General features: G+C 40.7%; 3 protein-coding genes across 13 annotated transcripts in view; all 3 read right to left on the reverse strand.

Moving 5' to 3' along the window:
• The window catches only part of ash1l (ash1 (absent, small, or homeotic)-like (Drosophila)), a 34569-nt gene extending 33560 nt beyond the window's left edge, over positions 1–1009 (reverse strand). For 3 of the 8 annotated variants that reach the window (XM_077008096.1, XM_077008088.1, XM_077008093.1), the window contains exon 1: positions 852–1009. The gene's annotated coding sequence lies outside the window, so the exon portion shown is untranslated. Of the gene's footprint in view, positions 1–10; positions 800–851 lie in introns of those variants that run through there. The other 5 variants (XM_077008089.1, XM_077008094.1, XM_077008090.1 and 2 more) reach the window with 3 other exon arrangements.
• Positions 1010–2895: 1886 nt separating this feature from the next.
• rnf115b (ring finger protein 115b) lies at positions 2896–10652 on the reverse strand. Of its 4 annotated transcripts, none has more exons than XM_077008108.1 (10): positions 10356–10652; positions 9958–10097; positions 9621–9679; positions 9430–9502; positions 8806–9017; positions 6651–6719; positions 5000–5072; positions 4728–4821; positions 4282–4397; positions 2896–3674 (listed from the first exon to the last, which is right to left on the reverse strand). In XM_077008108.1, the coding sequence occupies exons 1-10, from the start codon at positions 10534–10536 to the stop codon at positions 3552–3554; spliced, it is 1140 nt and encodes a 379-aa protein (XP_076864223.1). In that variant the 5' UTR covers positions 10537–10652; the 3' UTR covers positions 2896–3551. The 4 variants fall into 4 exon arrangements, with proteins under 4 accessions (XP_076864223.1, XP_076864227.1, XP_076864225.1 ...); XM_077008112.1 differs by having other exon boundaries at positions 10333–10469; XM_077008110.1 differs by lacking the exon at positions 9958–10097 and having other exon boundaries at positions 10333–10652.
• Positions 10653–10727: 75 nt separating this feature from the next.
• Positions 10728–20990, reverse strand: scamp3 (secretory carrier membrane protein 3). Its single transcript, XM_077008113.1, has 9 exons — positions 20467–20990; positions 20238–20321; positions 19583–19690; positions 19146–19269; positions 18697–18825; positions 13806–13965; positions 13394–13495; positions 13140–13257; positions 10728–12412 (listed from the first exon to the last, which is right to left on the reverse strand). The coding sequence occupies exons 1-9, from the start codon at positions 20518–20520 to the stop codon at positions 12263–12265; spliced, it is 1029 nt and encodes a 342-aa protein (XP_076864228.1). The 5' UTR covers positions 20521–20990; the 3' UTR covers positions 10728–12262.
• Between the last annotated feature and the right edge of the window lie 1040 nt (positions 20991–22030).

Genomic DNA, 22030 nt, shown 5'->3' on the forward strand with positions numbered 1-22030 from the left:
TAGTAACTACCGTCATTTTATTTCCACGAAGTGCATTTGCCATGTCTTACGATCACAACACAGCTCCACAGATCACAACAGGACCAAACACGTCCTATCAGAATATGTACTTAATTCAGAGACCAATACTGCTTCAGGAAAATAGCTACTAAAGAAAATATAGCTATTGATACGAAGTAGTACATGCATGCTCTACATATCTTGCGTCAAACAAAATCCATAAATGTAGCTAATATAGTGTTTATAATAGTAGTGGGTGTTGTATCTGGCTACTTATTGGTAAGATCGCATCATTTCTCCACAAGGGTACGTGGTCTTCTAGCTGCGTGCCTGTGATCCACCACTACGATAACTAAGTAGTTACAGGTCTTATGTTTAGAATGGCACTCATTAAACAACCATTAATTACGTCTAAATATGTTACAGAAGCACTGGAACGAAATGGGGTAATCTGTACTGTCAGTGGCACATCGCTGACACGGCCAGCTAGCTCAGCTAGCTAATAGCTAAACAGCTAACTGCAACAATCCGCACGAACGCAGCTAGCTAGACCTGCTAACGAGGCGCCACTATGGTGTGACTAACTAGCTTATCAAAGTATTAATTCTTGTCTGGGAGGCCAATAAAATACATAAATAAAATGAGAACATGTACTGATGCATAAACGAAAGCAGAATTAACATCCAGTGCTATTCGCCTAAACGCTGTACAGGTTATTAAAAACACGAACTGTCAACAAAATGGCGGCTGCGTTGAATCAACAGAAACCCGAAATGGATCTTCTCTCTCTCCCTCCCTCCCTCTCTCTCTCTCTCACGCTCTCTCTCTCCTCCTCTCACAGCGGTCATTACCCTCAATATCCCAAAATGTCGCCAGATTCGCTCTCCGGGGCTGCGCTAGTCGAGTTTAGAGGTGTCTGAACGGGCCTGTGTGGTTAATCGGGCCTCCATGTCTGCTAAGCCCGTATCGTTTCTGTCAGTACAACACGGGCATTCTCCCAGAGAGAGGCGGGAGGGGAGGAGAGGAGAGGCGGGAGGGGAGGAGAGGGCAGGCGGGAGGGGGCCGACGTGACGGAGGAGGGGGGCACACGTTGAGTGGTGCTTACACTTTCTCCCGATTTCCTCCAATTTTTTTTATTTTACATAACGTTAAACAGAATATATATATATATATATATATATATATATATATATATATATATATATATATATATATATATATATATATATATACATATTTTATGGTGGATTGACTGATTGAAATGTCGATGTTTTATATATTTATATATATTCACATTTATTTATCACGTCCATCCGATAGGGCGGTGGACGCGTGATATTAGCTGTAATGTTATATGGGGTATGAGGACTATGTTTTCTTGCTGTTTCTGTTTACCCACAGTGAAAAATCTGGACTCCCGTGGGAATGACAGCAAAGAGGCGGCTGTGTAACTGCCCCTTAAATTGATGGAGTCCAATCGTTACAAGAAAAACACAGGGGCAGTGTAGACCTCTTCTTTTTATTTGGTTTTTTTTCCATGCTCGCACAAACTCAAGTTAGTCCATTGGCCCACGCGAAGGAGGCGGGATAGGAGCTATAGGCCAACCTAAGATTGCTCAATTCATGTTATTTTCGAGATTACTAACGTTTTCATTCAGTTACCTGTTACTGATTTTTTTGGATGATGAGATGACTGCTTGAGCCACTGTGGGGCTTAAATAACAAAATATTTTAGTTTTAACAGAAATTGTGCAGATATGCCGGACTGTGTTTATCAATATGTGAATAGGAGTTTCTTTTGAGCAATTGAACTGAGAAATATGATTTTCTTTCAGATTGGTGAATATTAGGACTAATATTTTTATATAATTCAAAATTATATTCTAACATCTACATTTGTAATTATTAAATGCATAAAAGGTCGTATCAAAAGGTCTGATATGTTCATGTAATGACAGCAGTAAGCACACTAAAGTTTGACCATTTGATCATAGGAATTGAAGGCATCAGCATGTCAGAAACTATGAGTCACTTTGTGACATATTCAGTTTTAGAGTATGTTATTGCTTTATATGGAGTCACTATACACAAAGCATTCCAGACTGCGAGCCTTTTAATAGCAACAGGGCTTTAAAAATCACAAATGCTCCACAAAGACCTGCTTTGGATGCCAGCACCATCTTGTCTTTGAGTCTCAGTAGCCAAACCTGTGATGGCCACCAGTAAGCATGACGACTCCCAAGATTTGGTCTTAGTATCTGGGGAATACCTGGGGAAATAGTTAAGATCTCTTACCCTAAACAATGAACTGATTGGGTGATTCCCAATGACTATTTTTAGAGTATATCCACAAGAAAGAACACAGATGCCCTTCTTTAACATGTCTTAAGGTTTAATACAAAATGTAATAATCCTACAAAGGTTTGAATATGTCATTTTTCCATTTGCTATTTTTATCACAAATTATTTAGCACGGCAGAATTGCACACCTAATCTGAATTGTACCCAATTTATTTAATACAGTATTTAGTTATAATTGGGGTTTTGTTACAACATTGAAACTGTATACCTCCCGATCTATTAATGTAAATTGAATTTTGTACACAGAAGACATATAGCAAATTACCATGTATATATTAAAAGGAGATGCAGGTGTTATCAAGTGCACTGCCCTAGCACCCTTTCATTCAGTATTAATTAGACTGGAGAATTAGAGCAGAAATTTAAGAAGCCCTGAATGAGAGAACTAGGCGTGAAGTATTTCAAGGTGTTTGTATGCTCCCTTAGATAGGCATATAACAAGCTATACTGTCGTATTGGCCAGTTCACTATTGTTCAATTAAACAGCAAAAGTCCACACAAGCTCATCTCAAGACAAGATTGATAAAGCAGGAGGACATAAATGGCATTTAATCCAGAACAGGTCACTCAAACTAGGCATTTTAATCAGATGTTAATAAGTGAAAAAATTATGACAAAAGAGAAAAATATCAGCACTTCAATAAGAACTTAAGAGTCAGTTTTGATACTGACCGAGACAAATTTTAAAATGTTCACACACTGCATTTCTTTAAGTCCTCATCAGTTTCCTTTATATTTTATGCAACAAAATTTTGATGTCTTTCACAAGATCAGTTGTTCATATTTAAAGCATTGTCGCACTGTTATTGTCATATTTACAGGTACACAATTAATTTATATGTCCTCGTGCAGATTTCAGTGGGAGGGACATAAAACAAAAAGGGCACAAATAAATCTAAAAGCAATATTCCCTCCTAGAGCAAAGATGTGATTTCATGTATTCTTACTATTCAAGGCATCATTAACATTCAGGGATTTACTGAACCCTCAAAAAGGTTATGACCAGAGAGTCCAAAATCATATGGTTGATGACTATGAAATGTAAATGTACTGAAGACAGTCAGTCAGTGTGATTGAATGAATACATGAAGGACACATGGTGGAGTTCAAGACGGTGCCAAGAATTTTATGTTAATGCTTCTGTCTTTGGTGGATGGGTTAGAGTAGAGAGGGGGAGTGGGCCAATATCCTCATAGGTCCTGTGTCCTGTAGGTTTCAATGGGGACCGTGCTGGGATCCTGAGGTGTATGCTGGTGGAGGAGGCTATGGTCTTCACCAAGGAGACTCTTCCGACAGACAGGGCAGGTATCATGCTGTGGACAAAACAGTTTGGTCACCAATCTCTCAAGTGTCTCAGAAACAGTTCTAGAAATCACAATGAAATCTTGACTAGGGCAAAACTGACTTAAGGTAGTTGTGAAGCTATCCACTTTCAGAAAGAAGTATCAATGACCCTCTAGAATCAATTCATCTACATATTACTGAAGGTATTGTAAGGGCTACCAAAATGTAATAGTTAACTATCTAATCTATTTGGCTGTCAAAGACCCATCATTGTGTCCATGTTGCATTTTACCTGTTAACAGAAAGTTTGAAGCTGAAAGAGCTTTGGTTTGTGTGGAGAAGGCTTGGATTCACTTTGAGAATGGAGTGACTCTTACTTTTCCAAAAGTTAGTGAGAAAAATAATAAAATTTCAATCCAAACAATATTTTAATAAGCTTGTTCATTCCTTGAAATGTGTGTGGACCTGAAATGGGAATTCCTATTTGCCAGTAGTAGTCCTAGTGGACATGGATATTTAAAGACTATGAAGAACACCTCACCTCAAGTCATCCTGAGCTAAAAATCCTTACTCTTTACTGATATGAAAGGTCTGGAGCTCATGCAGTTCTGTGATGTCAGATTGATGGACTCTCACCAGTTGTAACCAAGGCACAATGCAGTCACTGTGGAAGCAGTGCAGACAGGGCAGCTGCCGGGCCGGCTCCCCTACTGAGAACTCCTCTCTACACACAGGGCATTCCAGACAACCCGCTGGGAGACCAGATAGAGCACACGGGATCGGAGACCGACACAGGACAAGCATGTATGATGGAGCCACCAAAAACATTCACATTTTAACTTTACATTTATTGTGGCATCCCAACAGTGCACCCGTATAGACCCCTAACCCAATTCAATGACTGGCTGTACGGAGTTATTAGCCAATGGGAGAGTGTCCAAATTCAGAAGAAGGAAAATCCCTTCTGCTAAGCCGTCTAGAAATATGTGGGCGGCTTTTTTTCCTTTTTTTTTTCTTTTTTACACAGTAAGATTTGAAGGCTGGCGGTGTGGATGATGACTCAGGAGATTATGGGAACTTACCAGCCTGTTCTGAGGAGACATGGATGACAGGCAGGGATGAGATCATCTCTTTCTCGGCAGGCGGTGGCCCAGTGTTCTCCAGCTGACCCAGCAACTGCAGGAAAGAGGGACGGCTGAGCAGGGGAGGGAATGAAATAATGCCCACTCACTTTGTCAAGGGGGAAATAAGAGAGAAACATTTCAGACGTATAAGGGGTAAAGGTAAACATGAAAGAGGTGAAAAGTGTGGGAAACTAACACTGTGCTCATCATTTCTTTAAACATAAACTCACCTGTGAAATTACTGCATCGAAACCTCCTTGTCCCCAGGTATAATCTCCTGGATTTGAGTGCAACATTTCTGACCTGACAAAAAAGATTAATGTTTATCTAGGTCAGACCAGTAGATGGTCCCACATATGCAGAGATGGGAAGAGTACTGAAACTTTTACTCAATTACAATTTATCTTTACTTTGCCTAAATTCTACTCAGAGTAAAAGTAAAATTACCCATCTCAAAATTTACTCGAGTAAAAGTACAAAATTACTTCATTTAAAATTTAATTTGAGTAAAAGTTACTTAGTTACTTTCAGTTATTTAATGCAAAAAAGGATGAGTCATGAATCAAATTCAGCACAAGTTGTTTTAATCGATTTCAAAACGTATTTAAGTGCACATCCACACTTGCAAAAGATCAGCTGGGCTCAGGAACATACTTCCTCACAGCACAAGGACAATCACAACCTATACCATAAAGTGCAAACAATTTTCAGTCCTATTGTCCAACGGACAACACTATGATAAGAATAAAGAAATTTTAATTACAAATTATTCAAAAAACAAAAAGCACACAATTAAATGCCCACAAGATACCACAAAGTGCACCGGATGACGACCTGATTATGAGACAATGGAAAGGGCGCGCGCAAGGCAAGGCCACGCATGTAACGTCGGGTGTACCAACAAGTACACACCCGTCAAAATCAAGAGAGTAGTAGACCCAAGTGCCGACAAAACGCAAAGAGCAAAATGTGTGCATGCGTGTACACACACACACACACACACACACACACACACACACACACACACACACACACACACACACCAAAACCAAATCACACGAGATGCAGAATAAACTCAACGTGTAGAAAATAAACTCAACCGCAAAACACCACGGGAGAAAAATGCAACAGAAAAGACACGGAGAAAACTCAACGCGAGAAAACGAAACTTAGGACGCCAGGGGAAGTAACTGGCAGCAGGCAAAACGCCACGACGAAACAAAAACCCTTCCCAAAATAAACTAAGAACGGATAGGAAGAGATAAAGCATGGGGAAAACTTGAGGTAGGCTAGTAAGCAGCGCAAGAGATAGTTACTCAAATAAGTAGTAGAAAAGCAAGAGAGATATGAGAGAGCATAAGGTGACGAGACACCTAAACACAAGAAACGCTTGTGTGAAGGCGAGCCAAAATGATTCAGCAGTGATCCGTTTCACTAAGCTTTCTTAAAAAGCCATAGAGACAGCTAAAACGGATCACTGCTGATTGCGCCTGGAGAGTCTAGGACTGACTCGGGTGCCTCTAATGTTGTTAGGAGGAGCGGCAGCCGAGCCAGCCCTGACAACGCAATTGACTTTCGGTTCCGGGACTGAATTTAACTTTTCACGATCAATATTTTTTTACTCAGTAACGTGAGGAGGTTCAAATGTAGCGAAGTAAAATTACTTAGGTCAAAATTTACTCGACAAAAAGTAAAAATTACATATTTCAAAAACTACTCCACTAGTCATAAAATTATGAAAGTTTGTAATAAAATTACAAACTAGTCATAAAAAGTACTCAATTACAGTAACGTAAGTAAATGTAATTCATTACTTTCCACCCCTGCACATATGTAGTAGCAAAAGGTACAAAAATGTGGCACATAACCAGCTGCACCTACCATGGTGATGGTGGAGAGCCCCTGTTACCTGCGTTTGCAAACAGGCCGGCCAAGAACTGTTGGACAATCCTTAATTTAAAAGAAAAAAAGGTTCTTACTGCAAGTTAGAGGCTGTAGCAGGAGCAAGTCTGAAGAAAATAGTCCAAATAATCTTGTGCGTTTCTGTTAAATCCTCCCAGTAAAGCACAGAATAAACAACTGCAAGCATTAAATGAGATTGATAATTGATCTAATCTGTGCAGTTGAACAGAACAAAAAGCAGACAAAGCTCTGGTTATCCTCCCCAAATGGGTTTAGTAGGATTTGTGTACTACCAGGGGTGGGTTTCCCGATAACGAACGATCTTAGAAAGTTACGAACAACTTTAAGAACGACGTAACTTTAAGAACGCCAAATTTACGAGTGTTTCCCAAAAGCCTTCGTAGTCTCCAAATTTACGAACGAGTTCTAAGTAGTTCTTAGTTGACTCCGCCTCTGCAGCTGCACTGGAAAATCTCCGCTAGTCGAAAACCGAACCACCGATTTACATACATTTTTTCATAATTACGCCGCAAAAGCATCATTGGCAAAATGACAATCATAAAAACTAACAACTAATAAGTGTTGACATTTAAAGTATAAGGAAAAAATGAGTAGAACATATTATTACCTTTGCAATTGTGACCGATCGTAGGCTTTTATCAAGGCTATAAATAGGGCACACAATTAACCTTTCACGTTATTCAAAACCATGGCAAACAAGCAGAGAAAATGAAACGTTCTGTCGAGTGAACTGAGCCAAAAACAAAAGTATAGTCTACTGTTTTCAATAGCTCGAGGAAGTTCATCAAATTCAGAAAAAAACAAAAAAAAAAAAAACTGTAGTCAAGTCAAAAATAAGGGGGCAGGACTCAGAAAGGAGAGGATGAGAGGGCTAAGACTGGTGGAGGTCAAATGTCCACAAGTGCCTTCACTGTTGAGGAGGAGAAGGCACTGGGGACACTGGGCCCCACAGCTACTGAAAGGACACCAGGGGATTTGATACAAGCTTCAGAGTGGATACCCACTGTCAGCTATATATATATTATATATATATATAGTATTTTATACTATATATATATGCAGAACAGTCTGTGGCATAAAATCGGAGGGCGGTCAGTAACTGCGTCGTGGAGCTAAGGGCAAAATTCTGTATTCAGGCGAACTACATGGCTTCGTGGATTACGTCGTCTTCTTAAATTATGTCTTCTATTCAAAGCCAGTACTCTGAAGAGCTGCTATGTTCATCACACAAGCACAATTGCTAACCTTAATCCAAGTTACTTATATGTGCTACCGATTAATCAATCCATTTTATTGGTTAAGTTAAAACAAGCTTAATAGGCCAACTTGTATCCATTTCTTTGCAAAGAATACATTAATTTTGAGTCTGTAAGGCTGTTGACTGCACGATGACGAACGGAGAGACTTAATTAAATATTGGGAAGATATAAACTAATGCTAAATAATTCAAAGTAGTACATTTGATTTCTGTTGACACATTGTGGTATATGCGATGTAAATACTTTAAAAGAAAATAGGCTACTGGCTAATTATACACATAAACGCAAATGTAGTAATGCCGTGATTAAAACCCGCGCGAGTGAAATTAGCGCCTCTATCATTTTTGAAGTAGAACTGCACGAGAGCTTCGAGTTAAGAAGTACTTAGTGAGTTACGAATGGGTCCGGAGATTCTTAACTTACGAACGACTATAAGAACGACGTAAGTTACGAAGAGTTTCGGGAAACACTCGTAAATTTAAGAATATTCGTAAGTACGAGGTTACGAAGTACTTAGAGTTACGAACGTTTCGGGAAACCCACCCCAGATCATTTCAGTAAAACAAAAAATGTGCTTATTTTAGGATTAAAATAAGTTAAACAAAATTGGCTGCCTTTGAGATTGGTTGCATGAGGTGATCAAGCTACACCTGAAATAATCTGAAACAGTGCAGTTACTAATGCAGTTAATTAATTAAGTACAAATGCAGTGCAGTTATTCCTGTAGCATTTCAACCTGTTAATGCTGGGCTCAAATTAACACTAACAACTCATACAACATATTTTCAACATTTCAACATATCAGTCTAACTGCTGTGAAAGAATCAGAGATTACTCTCTCTGTCTCTACCCACCCCTCTACTTGCGGTCCATGGTCAGGTCGAGAAGGCCTCCATGCAGGAGCCAAGGCCCCCATAGGATCCTCTGGTGTGGTGACACGTCTCGCTGCCATTGTTGGTAATCCAGGAGCCACTGGGTGTGCAGCAGAGGGGATCAGGGGATCAGGGCCTGGGGCGGCGGGGTCAGAGAGGAGGGCAGAACGTTCCATGAAGAGCAGCTGCCACAGCTGATGACAAATGAGGTAAATTTAAGTGACCAAAGTAAGAAGTTGACAGGCTAGGAATGTAAGAGCACTTAACTTTAATAACAGTACAACACTATCAGGGAAAGTTGAGTTTATAAGAGAAACACTGTTTTCAAACAGCATATACATAGGTGATGAATTGCATTGAATGTGCTTTAGCAAAAAATAGCAAAAGCAATATTCATGATTAAAATGACAATAAAAGTGAGACCACTTAAGAGTAGTGGTCATACTACTGCTAATTTGCTCATAATAGTTTTTGTTAAAAGAAGAATTTTAGTTGAGGTACTCTTTAAATCATAATCCTAAACTTATTGGACTGGAAGAAAGCAGCATTCAGATGGTCAACCAGATGTAAGACATTTTCAAGGTAGATAGATAAGAGAGCTTTTACCTCAGCAAACTGTGAGGTCATGTCATCACTGCCCACTACTCCATCGCTAGCAACAACTCCACTCTGTAGAAGGCTAGAGAACAACACCTGTTCGTAACGTACACCACAGTACGATAAAGAGCTCGATCACATTTATGAGCATCTGCCACCTGCTGAGTGTCACAACATTACGGCACAAATGGACACCTCACCTGGACCCTTCCGCTACTTCCTCGATGAAGCCGGACTCACACCTGGGGCACACACACTCCTGCGTGGATGGTCAGCAAGTCTTTTATGCGTCGCCAATTATTCAACTTTAGAACAGTGAAACTAAATATTCTTTTCATTTTGGTAGTAAAACATTTTAAAGGATATTTTAAACACGTGTAAAGACACTGATGTAAAAAGAAAATTCAGTACGCAATCAGAATGCAGGAAGGCTCTAACAGGGAGCGCAGAACCTTGTGGAACACAGACACGCCTACTCCGTAGGGGCGGGGTTCAGGTGTCCTACATAAAGCACATGCTCCTTATTGTCAAAATCACCTTAATAACGGCGGTAATGGTCTTGTATGTCCTGGTGGGTTGCTTATAACGGACGTCGCTTGTAAGGTTGTAGGCTAGGCACCTCCTTATCCAGGCTAAATATGGCACTGATGTAACTCCCATATTTAGATCATGAATGCCTGGTGACCATGGCACAAATGACACCACTAATATAGACGCTTCTTTCACGTTAGGGAAACTCACAAATACTTTTAAATTATCATCATTAAACATGAACATCAACTACGATCAAAATAAGCTGATCATATCGCTTCTCTAAAGTTTTGGTAGTTCGCTGCCTTAAACGTCCAGTTTCCTCGGACGTGATAATACACATTGTAAACGAATTTCAAACTTGGTGAACCGTGAACTCACCGGGAGTCTGGGCTCCACCTCACCTTTACAGGAATGGCAGAAGTATCGGTGTGTGGGAGCCGCCGCCGCTGCCGCCATCTCGGGGAAGATCAGACGAAACTGAGGCAGCTGCAGTAGCCACGGGGCGCAGACCCCCGCGGGAGGGCTCGGTCTCCTCGTCTTCTGGGTGTTAACAGCGGCGAGTGCAGCTAGTCTAAAGTTCATATGTGGACACCGGCAGCACGTTTTTATTATGGAGAACAAATCAGCTCTGGCCAAACGGACATGGCACCATTTCTTGCCATTAACTGTGGGAATTCCTGTTAAATACGGGATTTGCCTTATTTTCTTTGACAAATCTTTTACATTGGTTCGCGTTTTCCATAGTTCGATCTAAGGAGAATCCCATTCTTAGATGCACATACAATCATTTTATTAAAACAACTGCGATAACAGCCTACAGCACCAATACCAAAACGCGCATATATACGCACACTTTTTTGAGACATACATTTGGCATTATGCAAACTCTTACATTGGCATTCATTGTTGAATATAAAGAATTACTACAGAACAGTGTTAATGACTATAAAGGCAAAATATATACATTCGCAACAAGAAATTGAACAATGAGCGTTAGACTGTTGCTAATTTGCTTAACTTCTGCGATTTACGTGCCCCCTCTCTGTTTCCAGGACAGTAAAGATGAGGTAAGGAACATTTTAGTACATGTTGTCTGGCATTCAGGTTCGTTCCATAATTTCCCTGAAGGAAACATCCTAAAGGGATCAATAAAGTATAAATCAATCAATCGAATAAAAAATGTATCAAGATTAGCAGTTACAAATCTGACACCACAGTAAACCATGTCCTAAATAAAAAATAAAAAACAAACAAAAAATGTAAACCCACCACCACAAATTCAAGTCAGATCAGAAATATATACAATATGTGGCAATCAGAAGTCTGTAATTTTCCATTACTGTTCGGCAGCAGGAAGCATGCAAAATGGCAACAGTCCTAATTAGAAATGGATCCACTGGAACAAACACATCTTAGTACTACACTGGTAAAGCTGTGTAAAAATTAAAGCCAGGATCCATACAGCATCTCTCTAATGTTCTTTTTTGTAACAACTAGAATATAGTAAAGTAACCATAAACGGTCCTGTCTAAGATAATTGACAAGTCTGTCAGGTTACAGAACAAGGAGAATAATTTCTGAGAAATACGTGATAAAATCTTACAGAGTGCAGGTTTAAACAATATTTCACTGTGAATTGTGCATTTATATAACAGTTAAACTGTCTTTTAATGTGCACTTTTCTTGTATGTGTAATTACTGCAATTTTAAGAATGGAGGCTACAGTATACAGGCTACATCAGGTCTTGCAAGTAGTCACTTCTGGTGTGAACTCTTCACTATTTAAAACCTCATCTCATGACCTGGATCTTATTATAATCAAGAACCTGAACTATGAATCGCTGTATTTTTATTTGATCAGTTTCACTTTCATGTTGCAAACAGACTGATACTCCTGTCACAAAGATAACATTCTTCACAACACATGGCACACAATAATTGCCATCAAATGATTCACTACTGATTTTTCTTCCTTTCCTCATTTAGGAAACTGCCAATTCTGCTTCTGTCATCTATGCATTTACATACAGACTAATTTGGTATAAACGAGTGAGTAGCACGTCTGAGGTTCAGCAGTCAGCTGACCAGCTATTAAGCCAATGAATGGGCAGCATCAGTTTATTACATTTCCCTTATCTACTGTATCTAGACTTTACACGCAATCAAGAAGAACCTAGCTTAAGTTAGTAAGTGTCATTTGGAACGAAGCCGGGCTGCAAGTATAGGATGATCTTGTCCTTCGTGAAACTGTTACCTCTATCAGGGCTCTCCATCCTCCCTCCCACCCCACTGGCCCTCTTCCTTCACTCTACCGGGCTCCGGTGAAGGTCCCCTGTGCTGCTGCGGTGGTGGCACTTGCAGCTGCCTGGCGCACTGCCTGATTAGAAAGCATGCCGGTAGCAAATTCCGCCTGAGCCTTCTGGAAACTGGCTCCAGTCTGCCTGTACAAAGAGTGGACCTGAGGGAATAGACATAAAATAGATTACATACTGGAAATACTGCATACCCAGGCTGTACCACAAGGAAAGAGCTATGCAAATGGAACCCTCGAATCTCAGCACCCACAAATCACTGCAGATGGGGAAACTATATGGGAGTGTTGAGCAACAGGCTCTTTTGCATGTGGTAATGTTAACTGACTTGCAACTGACATCAGACCTGCTTTCCCTATCAACTGATGTCAAACGTACACAGGCTGTACATTAACACAGGAGAGGAGGTCTTCCGTCCTGCTCGTCCTCAAACCACATGAGGTCACTGGAGTAAGCAAATCACAGAATCCAAATGTGGTGATATTAGGCACAGGGCAAAAACATCACCCCGGAGATTTCCAACAACAGATCATCATTTTAGATCTTGCCATAAGTTCAAAGTACTACTTGTAATCTTTCGGTTTTCCTCTACATTAATTCAGGGGTAAGAGGATTTAGATTGCACATTTTATGTGGCAGGAAGCTTGTTCCAATATTGTACCCATGCTATTGGTACCCATTGTACCCATGCTATTCCAACATTCACAGTCAAAACAGCCTGAGGAACCAACATTATGTGCAACCCAAACAAAACCCCATTTAATCCTAGTGGTGGTGATTGTTAAAAGATGCTCCTCTGTAACCTATTTGCACAATTTCCTTCACGATCAATAAAATGTTATCTTAACAGCTAACTGGGTAATGGTTGCTCACCTTCTTGAGCATGACGACTCCCATTGAAGCCTGGGCAGTGAAGGCGACAGCATTCAACAGCATGATCACCCCGACGGCCACATTCGTATTCAACGCAGCAAGTGCCATGATCCAACCACTAGAGAGGCACCAAGGGTAAGTGCAATGGGTGAATCAGTAGGAACAATGGCAAAAGTTCAACATGGACACCAGCAGCAATGGAATAAAAAAAATCATATTGTCTAAATTACACAGACAAACCAAAATTCTCTGACCTGAAGCCCCAACCAGGGATGCCGATGGTCATGATCACATAGACAACCACTTGGACAAAGAAGATGAAGAAGAATAAAAAGAAGTTGAAGGAGCTGTCACTCCTGTAGAAACAAAAAGACCCATTTGTTAAAGCATATGTTCTGTCAGATATCTAAATATCCAGTAGTTCTAGCCCAATTTCCAGTTGCTATGAAACTTTAGCTTTAGAAGCACTTTAATGTTCAGCAGGCTGAATTTTAACATGAACTAGGGTTAGGGTTAGTACACTGCAGTATACTGCAGTTCATGGCCTGCTGAACATAAAAGTGCTTCTATACAGCAACTAGTCAGATCAGATTACTGCAAAATTCATGAGAAGAAAAAGAAAGAAAAAGTAGCACCCCATGCGTTGGCTGGGCAGGTGGAATGTACCTGAAGGCTTTGTACACCGGCCTGTACCAGCAGACGAAGGAGCAAGGGGTGAAGAGCAGAAACCAGAGGATGGCCAGACCCAAACCTACTCCACCACTGGTGTCCACGCAGAACATGGCCAGGCAGGAGATCAAGTTGAAGAACAGAGTGCAAGCCGTGTCTTTAAAGGATGAGCACGAAGAAGAAGTGATCCAAAAAGGGAGGGGAGAGGGAGAAGGAGGGGAGGGGAGGGAGAGGGGGAGGGAGGTAGAGGGGAGGGGGGAGGGAGAGAGAGAGAGGGTAGGAGGGGAAGAGAAAGAGGATGTTAACAAAGGAAAGTCAGAGAAGACTTTGAGAGAAGACTGAGGAGAAAAGAGGAGAAAATGCATTCATAGCTTAAAGACAAACAGCTCATAACTCCTATTAGTTTTGAGAGCTGTCATACAGAATCCTGCCAAGTATGAGCATTTCATCTTTTAATGGGTATTTTGGGAGTGTGACAAAAGTTGTCATTTTGCCCTTATTAATTTAATTAATTTACATTAAACAAATTCTTTAGCTTTACTTATCCCTGATTCACTAACACTTCCACAAGATGCTTCTAATATAAGGCTTATATGGACACTATAATGCAGTGTAATATAATAAAGTGTTGTTATTGTATTAACATTTAGTCTCTCTCCATAACGTACGAGTTGCCTCATAACGTATGAGTTGTGTTTGACTGATGGTATTAATTCTCCCCGCTACCAAATTAAACGAACTATAACACCTAGTACCATAGCGGCACTCACTGATATCTTACCGGGTCTGACACACATTGATCCACCTGTAGCTCCGGAAGGACTAGAACGTTTTACCGAGCACGTCGAGACTTCTCTTCGTACAGCTTTAGACAAGGTTGCGCCATTACGATATAAGAGAGCCAGTGAGAGAAAAATAGCACCATGGTACAATGAGCACACGCGCAGTCTCAAACGAGCCACGCGGATCCTGGAGCGTAAATGGCGAAATTCGAAGTTAGAAGTGTATAGACCCCCCTTCTTATAGGGGGGGGGGGGGGGGGGGGGGGGGGGGTAATGGACAAAAAAATAAGTATTATATCAATCGATCGCCAGTAGTTGGTGAATTAGTAACTCGTGTGAAGACAGTCTAAAGCCTGGTTTATACTTGACGCGTCGTGCGCTGTCGGTTTGCGCGCTGTCGGTTTGCGAGCTCGTGCACCTCTCTAATTTTGTAACTTCGCGCGCGCCACGCTTCAGTGGAATGAACAAAGTCATGTTTGCAGGGTTCATACACCTTTACAAGGTGGAATTAAAGCACTTGTACGTCACTTTAAAGGTCCATTTCAATATTTCCCAGCACGTTAAACTTATTTAAGTTAGATATTTATACATATACTCGAAATAATTTGAAATAATTCGCTTTTTATCACATTATTTAATGGTTGTTTATTTTCAAAACGCCCAATCTTAACATCTTCACGTTCTCTCATGTTTCGTCCTGGAATTACAAGAGTTAACGTAATACAAGAAAACTGTTCAGTCAGACAGCTATTTGTTGTGAAACGAAGTAGTTACAATTTCAAGCATTTTCAAGTACTTTAGCCTAAATTTCAGCACTTTCAAACCTGAAACACAAAGCAACATTAAAATTCATCAGGTAAATGTTCCTTCCCCTGTTTTTGAGGAGTGTTTCTTTATACTATCACATATCGTTTCGGACAACACTGCACGCGGAAAGTATGCGTGTTTTCCACTACGCCGGTTTTAAAAGTGTTAAGCCTGGTTTACGGCTCGCTAGGCTTGTAAACAAACTGCGCAGCATGAAGATGTAGCAGTGTGTCGCCCTCAGAGCTGATGAGGTAACCGGGCCACGACACAGACCGTTAGTGCAGGTGAGAGTGCGGACCGGCTGGGGAGCCGCATGAAACCAGACAAAGAGCCGCATGCGGCTCGCGAGCTGCAGGTTGGCCACTCCCGCACTAGTGTGTAGCAGTAACAATTTTATGAAATTCTTTAATAATAAGATTGATAAAATTAGGGGAAAATTAGTAGTGCTATCTCAGAGCCTGTCAACCTGCCAATGCACCTTGACAGCTGTCTGGTCAGCTCTGACGCCCTGTTAGAGTTCTTCTCCCCAATTGGTCATGAGGAGCTTATTTCATTGGTAGGATCTGCTAAGCCCGCCACATGCATCCTAGATGCCATACCAACCCATCTACTTAAAGAATGACTGCATAGCAATGTAGAAACTCTCCTTACCATAATTAACTATTCTCTGAGCCTGGGCTACATTCCCAGTTCATTTAAACTTGCAGTCATCAAGGCGCTAATTCAAAAACCCGGTCTTAACTCCCAGGAACTGTCCAACTATAGGCCCATCTCTAATCTGTCATTCATATCCAAAATTTTAGAAAATAATTTCTTCACAACTCTCTTCCTTCTTACAGACAGAACATGTCTTAAGAGTTATTTCAGTCTGGATTTAAACCCCATCACTGCACTGAAACGGCACTGACTAAAGTACTGAACGATCTCTTAATATCCTCTGATAAAGGACACATTTATTTTCTCATACTGCTAGACCTCAGTGCTGCTTTTGACACCATTGATCATAATATTCTACTAAATAGGCTGGAGACATTGGCATAAGAGGTCAAGCACTCTCCTGGTTCAGGTCCTACCTGACAGATCGTTACCAATTTGTACTAGTAAATAACGAATGTTCAGAGCGTACTAAGGTAAAATATGGTGTCCCACAAGGATCTGTACTGGGCCCCATATTATTCTCATTATATATGCTACCACTGGGCACTATCATTCATAGGCATGGTATTAGCTTCCATTGCTACACAGATGATACTCAGTTGTATATATCTTATAATCTCGATGATATCACTACTACTCTCAAGATTGAGAACTGCGTCCAGGACATTAAAAACTGAATGGCGTCTAATTTTCTTCAACTAAATTCTGATAAGACTGAGGTGCTGATTCTTGGGCCCAAAGCTGCTAGAAGCAATTGGGCTGATATTCCCCTTACCCTACATGGTTTTTCAGTAACACCTAAATCTACCGCAAAAAGCTTAGGTGTCACTATAGATTCAGATCTTTTATTTGACACACATATATGCAATGTCACTAAGGCTGTCTTTTTCCATTTTCGTAATATCGCCAAGCTGAGACACTTTCATTAGCTGATGCAGAGAAGCTGGTCCATGGTCCGTCAAGTTTGGACTACTGTAATAGTCTTCTAATTGGATGGTGTAACAGTCCATAAAGAAGCTACAGCTTGTACAAAATGCTGCAGCTAGACTCCTAACTAAGACTAGAAAATTCGATCATATTTGTCACACTCTTGCAGCATTACACTGGCTTCTGTTTAAATATCATATTGAATCAAAACATTTTCTGTTAACCTATAAGGCATTAAATGGTCTTGCCCCACAATATCTGAGTGAACTCATTGCTTACTACAACCCATCTCGCCCTTTGCGCTCCCAAAAAGCTGGATTTCTCCTGGTTCCAAAAATTTGTAAGACTACAGCCGGAGGCAGAGCTTTCTCCTTTAAAGCCCCCCAATTATGTAATAGCCTTCCAGCTCCAATCCGAGATTCTGACACAGTTCCAATCTTTAAATCTAGACTGAAGACTCACCTATTTAATCAAGTCTTCAGTTAATATTCCCCTTGTAAGGTGTGGGGCTCGGGGGCCCCCAGACGTTGATATTTCTGGTAATCTGAGATGTTGATGCTGTCATCCAGCTGTGTCATGGCATCACTGTAGTTGTGACAATGACTTGACTGCAAAGCAATGTCTCAGTGAGCCCTCAAGACTGGGGTCACCTCTGAACCCCTCCCTTTAGTTATGCTGCTATAGATTAGCCTGCCGGAGCCACATGCTGATCACTGGCACATGAGCTACGTACATTTAAATCAATGGTGGTTTAAATTGATGTCCACACACTCAGTCTGTATTGTCTATCTTTTTTGCATGCTTCTCCCTAAGACGATTGCATGCAAGCACCTACAAGCACCTGGGAGATGGTCTGTCTTGCCAGTGGATGTGCTGATGCTGGGGTTGGATGCGCCATTCCTCAAGAGGACGTGCTGATGCTAGCTCCTACCTGAGGATCACCATCTGCACTGAAGGAACTGTGACTACTTGGCCGGGGGAACAAGAACCTTAACTATAACTGTAGAACCACCTTTTGTCCACAAATATGAACTTGTGCTAACTGGCCGCCCAATGGAGGATGGGTTCCCTTTTGAGTCTTGGTCCTCCCAAGGTTTCCCTTGCCACTGTCGTCTTTGGCTTGCTCATTAGGGATCTGAACCCATATGATTGTAAAGCTGCTTTGTGACAACATGTGTTGCAAAAAGTGCTACATAAATAAATTTGACTTTGACTTTATATTGGAAATATGTTTACCAAATCGAAAGAGTCATTATAATGAATTATAAAGAATGGACGTTACACTTCAAATTTTTAAGATGCCATTCAAACTCTCATCTACAAAAAATATACTATTAAAACCAGAAAGAACCTCTGTAGCCATATTTTCAAGGAACAAATCTAGCATGTAAACTAATGTTTTGACCTCTAGTGGCTCTTCTAGGCTACTGCAAGATTTGGCATTTTTTAGTTTTGTTTGTGTTCCACCAAATCCCAAGATAGAAGAGAATGTTCGTAGCCCAGCTCTTAGTGGCAAATATGACATCAAATGGAATTTATTCTACTGCTGGCTGTGCCTATGAAAGAGAATCTCCAACAGAGTCTCTGTGTCCCTTCAGTGCTCTAAGCAGCGACCAGTTCAGCCATTCCAGGCTCGTGCACTAGTCACACGCAGCAAACCCAAATGAGAGAGCCACAGTCAAGAAGGGACGTGCCATATTCTGCCAGCAACTTACACATCCAGAAGTAGTACATGATGGTGACTGTGCGCTGGAAGGCCTGGCTTATCTCCACGTTGATGTCCTGGTAGAAGCAGGGTCCCACCGGACAGAAAGATGGTAAAGGAGGCCAGTTGTTCTGTCGGCCTAAAGGGAAGATGTGGGAGCTCTCTCAGTCACCAGGCACATCTGGAGTCATGGAATTAAACCCAACCTCCCCCACCCTGCCTCCCCTTCATCACAACCCCATTAAACACAGTCAATCACCACCTTGGGTCACCTTTCCGTACAAATCATCTTTTCGACATCCTCTGCTGCCTGACTCAGGAGCTTATCCGAACATCAAGTATTCCTGCATGCTACTTCTTGTGGACAGTACCAGTCCCACCAGTAACAACAGAGCTGGATCTTCACTACATGCCACCACCCGCACTGCCCACAGCACCCCCACTGCACACCCTGCTCACCCGTCCCAGTGCTGCGGGCGTGAGAGTCCAGTTCTCGCTCTCTCCTCTCCAACTCTCTGGCTTTCCTCTCCAACTCCTCCTGCTTCTGAAGGAGCTCTGCTGTGGTGGCACTGACTGCAGATTGCTTCAATGAGACGGGCAGTTAGCAGCTGATGCTGTGTTCAGAACTGCAACATGTAACTCACTTTCTGCCATTTTTATTTGATAATTATGCATATGGAATAATGTTTTTAAAGTTTTTAAGTTTTTGAAAGAAGCAATAAAAAGTCTGATTATGTCCAGGAAGCTTCTGTTCAATTCCCCAAGAACCAGAGGATCCGCATTATCAGCAACATGGTCCATCCCAAAACAACGATGCCACTTATTTATTCAATAATACATAGAACAAAATACAACGACACCACATATTGTGATGTCTGTAAAGTAGAAAAAGGTACCTGTGTGCTGTAGGAGCCATAGTTTTTAGGTTCTGTGGGCGTGGTCCTGGGTGGGATTTGAGCTGGAGGTGGGGCAGATGGAGAGGTGGCCTCATAAGGAGGTGGAGGCTACAGTGTTGGCAAAAGAAATAATAAGAGCAAGAAATCACTTTGGTTGCCAGCGATGTCTGTAAACCTAAATGTTCAATGTATCATGTATCTTTGGTTACTCATCATAGTGAAAATTGGAATGACCATGTAAACATGTAACATGAAAGCACAATACTATTGAATGTCAGTCAAGTTAGGTGTCTTTCAAAAATCAACTGCTTTTTGTAGGAAAACACACAAGTTAAATGTAGTCCATGTTGACACCTGGTACCCATGATCAAAACGATGAATTCACGCCACTTCTAGTGCAGAAAACTACAATAGAATAGCAGCTGTCGTAACTCGTAACCATATTCACAAAAACAATCTGGAATGTCCAGAAAAGCATCGTCTGGCATGTTTTCTCCAAAAATCCGCATTGTGACGGGATGAAATGATATAAGAATAAATATGTCTTGACCCTTTCTTAAGGAACATGTTAGAATGTATGTATTGTATGTATTACATTTCCTATGACCAATGTATGGCATTTGACAGCAGAAAAAAAGTCGCATTCTCTCTTTACCCCGGTCGATCTGTTGTCAAATGGATTGTAGAGGTCCAGGGTGGGATAGTCTGTGTTGCTACTATGTTGAGTCACTGAAGGATCCTGGAAACATCATAATGGGAAGAGAATCGTTTTAATTTTCCCAGCATGGTGTAAAAATTATCTTCATTATCTATAGCTAGATAATGAAAAGTCACAACAACAACAACAATAATAATAACAATAAAATAATAATAATAATAACAACCTGAAATGGATTCTGATCGTCGTTCGGATCCGGAAAACTAGTGTATTTCGACATAGCGTATTTCTTTAGTTTTTATTGTTGAGTAACGAGAAGAGCGGTGATCGGTATCTAGCCAACAACCTGTTAAATTTGGGCTAACTAGGATGTTACAGATGACTGATGTTAAATGATGTTACAGATGACTGATGTTAAATGATGTTACAGATGACTGATGTAAAATGATGTTAAATGATTGTGTGTTGAACTGAGGCCACTACACTGATCTATTACCGTAGACGAGCTCACATAGCTAGGCTAGCTAATCGCTTCAAAATAGACTGATACGGGTGGGAAGAATCTTGCTTGCAAAATAATTATTAAAGCTTAGCTGCTTTGATGTATGATGGGCTTAGTTTCTTCTGTTCTATGTGATGGTGATTTATTATTAATCCGTATTCATCTGCCGCGTCTCTGCTCGAATTCGAGTCCGATATTTTATCGCACTACGAAAGAATAATGAAGGAAATGCAGTCACGTGACTGCGGGGCAGGGCGCGTGTGCAGTGATGAAGTACAGTCACGTGACTGCAAGGCAGGGCGCGTGTGCAGTGAGGCAGCAGAGCGCGCGCCTTCATCTCCAGACTAAACCAGGCTCTACGCACCATCTTATTATTGTTACAGTTTTACAGTCGTGACCGAATTTACACTAGTGACGTTCATTAAACCAACTAAACGTCTTACAACTGCTTTATTACATATATTTAGAATTTAGAAAAATACCCTTTGTAAAATAGTAGGGTAGGCTTCAGTAAGCACAAGACGACTTTGGCCACAAGGCGACGCTATATTTTATCTTGCTAGATGAAAAAACGATTGATTCTCGACACGGTATTTATTTTAATATAAATCATACCTGTAATGTATTTTATAATTTCAATTGAGTAGTTAATTTTTAAATAGTAAATTATAACGAAAACACGTTTACACGTTTAGTTCGAATTGTTATCAAATCAATATTCTTGAGTGAATGCTGCATCTGCATACACGTCATTAGCATTAGTCAAATAAGTGTAAGAATAGCATAAAAATGCAGACTTAAGCCCTTTGCTATTACTTAATAAGACCAACCAATATACTTAACAGTGAACGCCTGGAAAAAAAATACATTTACATTACATTACATGTCATATTACATTAAAGAGGTAATTAAACTATTATACTATTATTTTCCTGCATATTGTGTCCGAACACATTGGTCAACAGACACATATTGAAACGGAGACAGAGATAAATAGTTATATTCAGAAATATTTTGACCTGTCACTCCCAATATTGCAGAGGTAGAATCTTTTCAGTCTTCACATTCCAAATTCTTGTGCTTGCATGACACTACCTTGCTAATTTAGCTGTGTATTAAATCCAGTCTAATCATTTAGACACATGCCAAGCACCCTAGAGCAGTAAACAGGTATTGTTTAACAACCACTTCATATATATTTGAGAATGATGGGCCACTTCTTTGTATCTTGGCTCATCTTGAGGTTTCATCCTAGTGATGTTATGAATGCTTTCTTACTCGCTCACCA

The sequence above is a fragment of the Brachyhypopomus gauderio genome, chromosome 6, assembly GCF_052324685.1.
Source record: "Brachyhypopomus gauderio isolate BG-103 chromosome 6, BGAUD_0.2, whole genome shotgun sequence".
Classification (NCBI taxonomy): domain Eukaryota; kingdom Metazoa; phylum Chordata; class Actinopteri; order Gymnotiformes; family Hypopomidae; genus Brachyhypopomus; species Brachyhypopomus gauderio.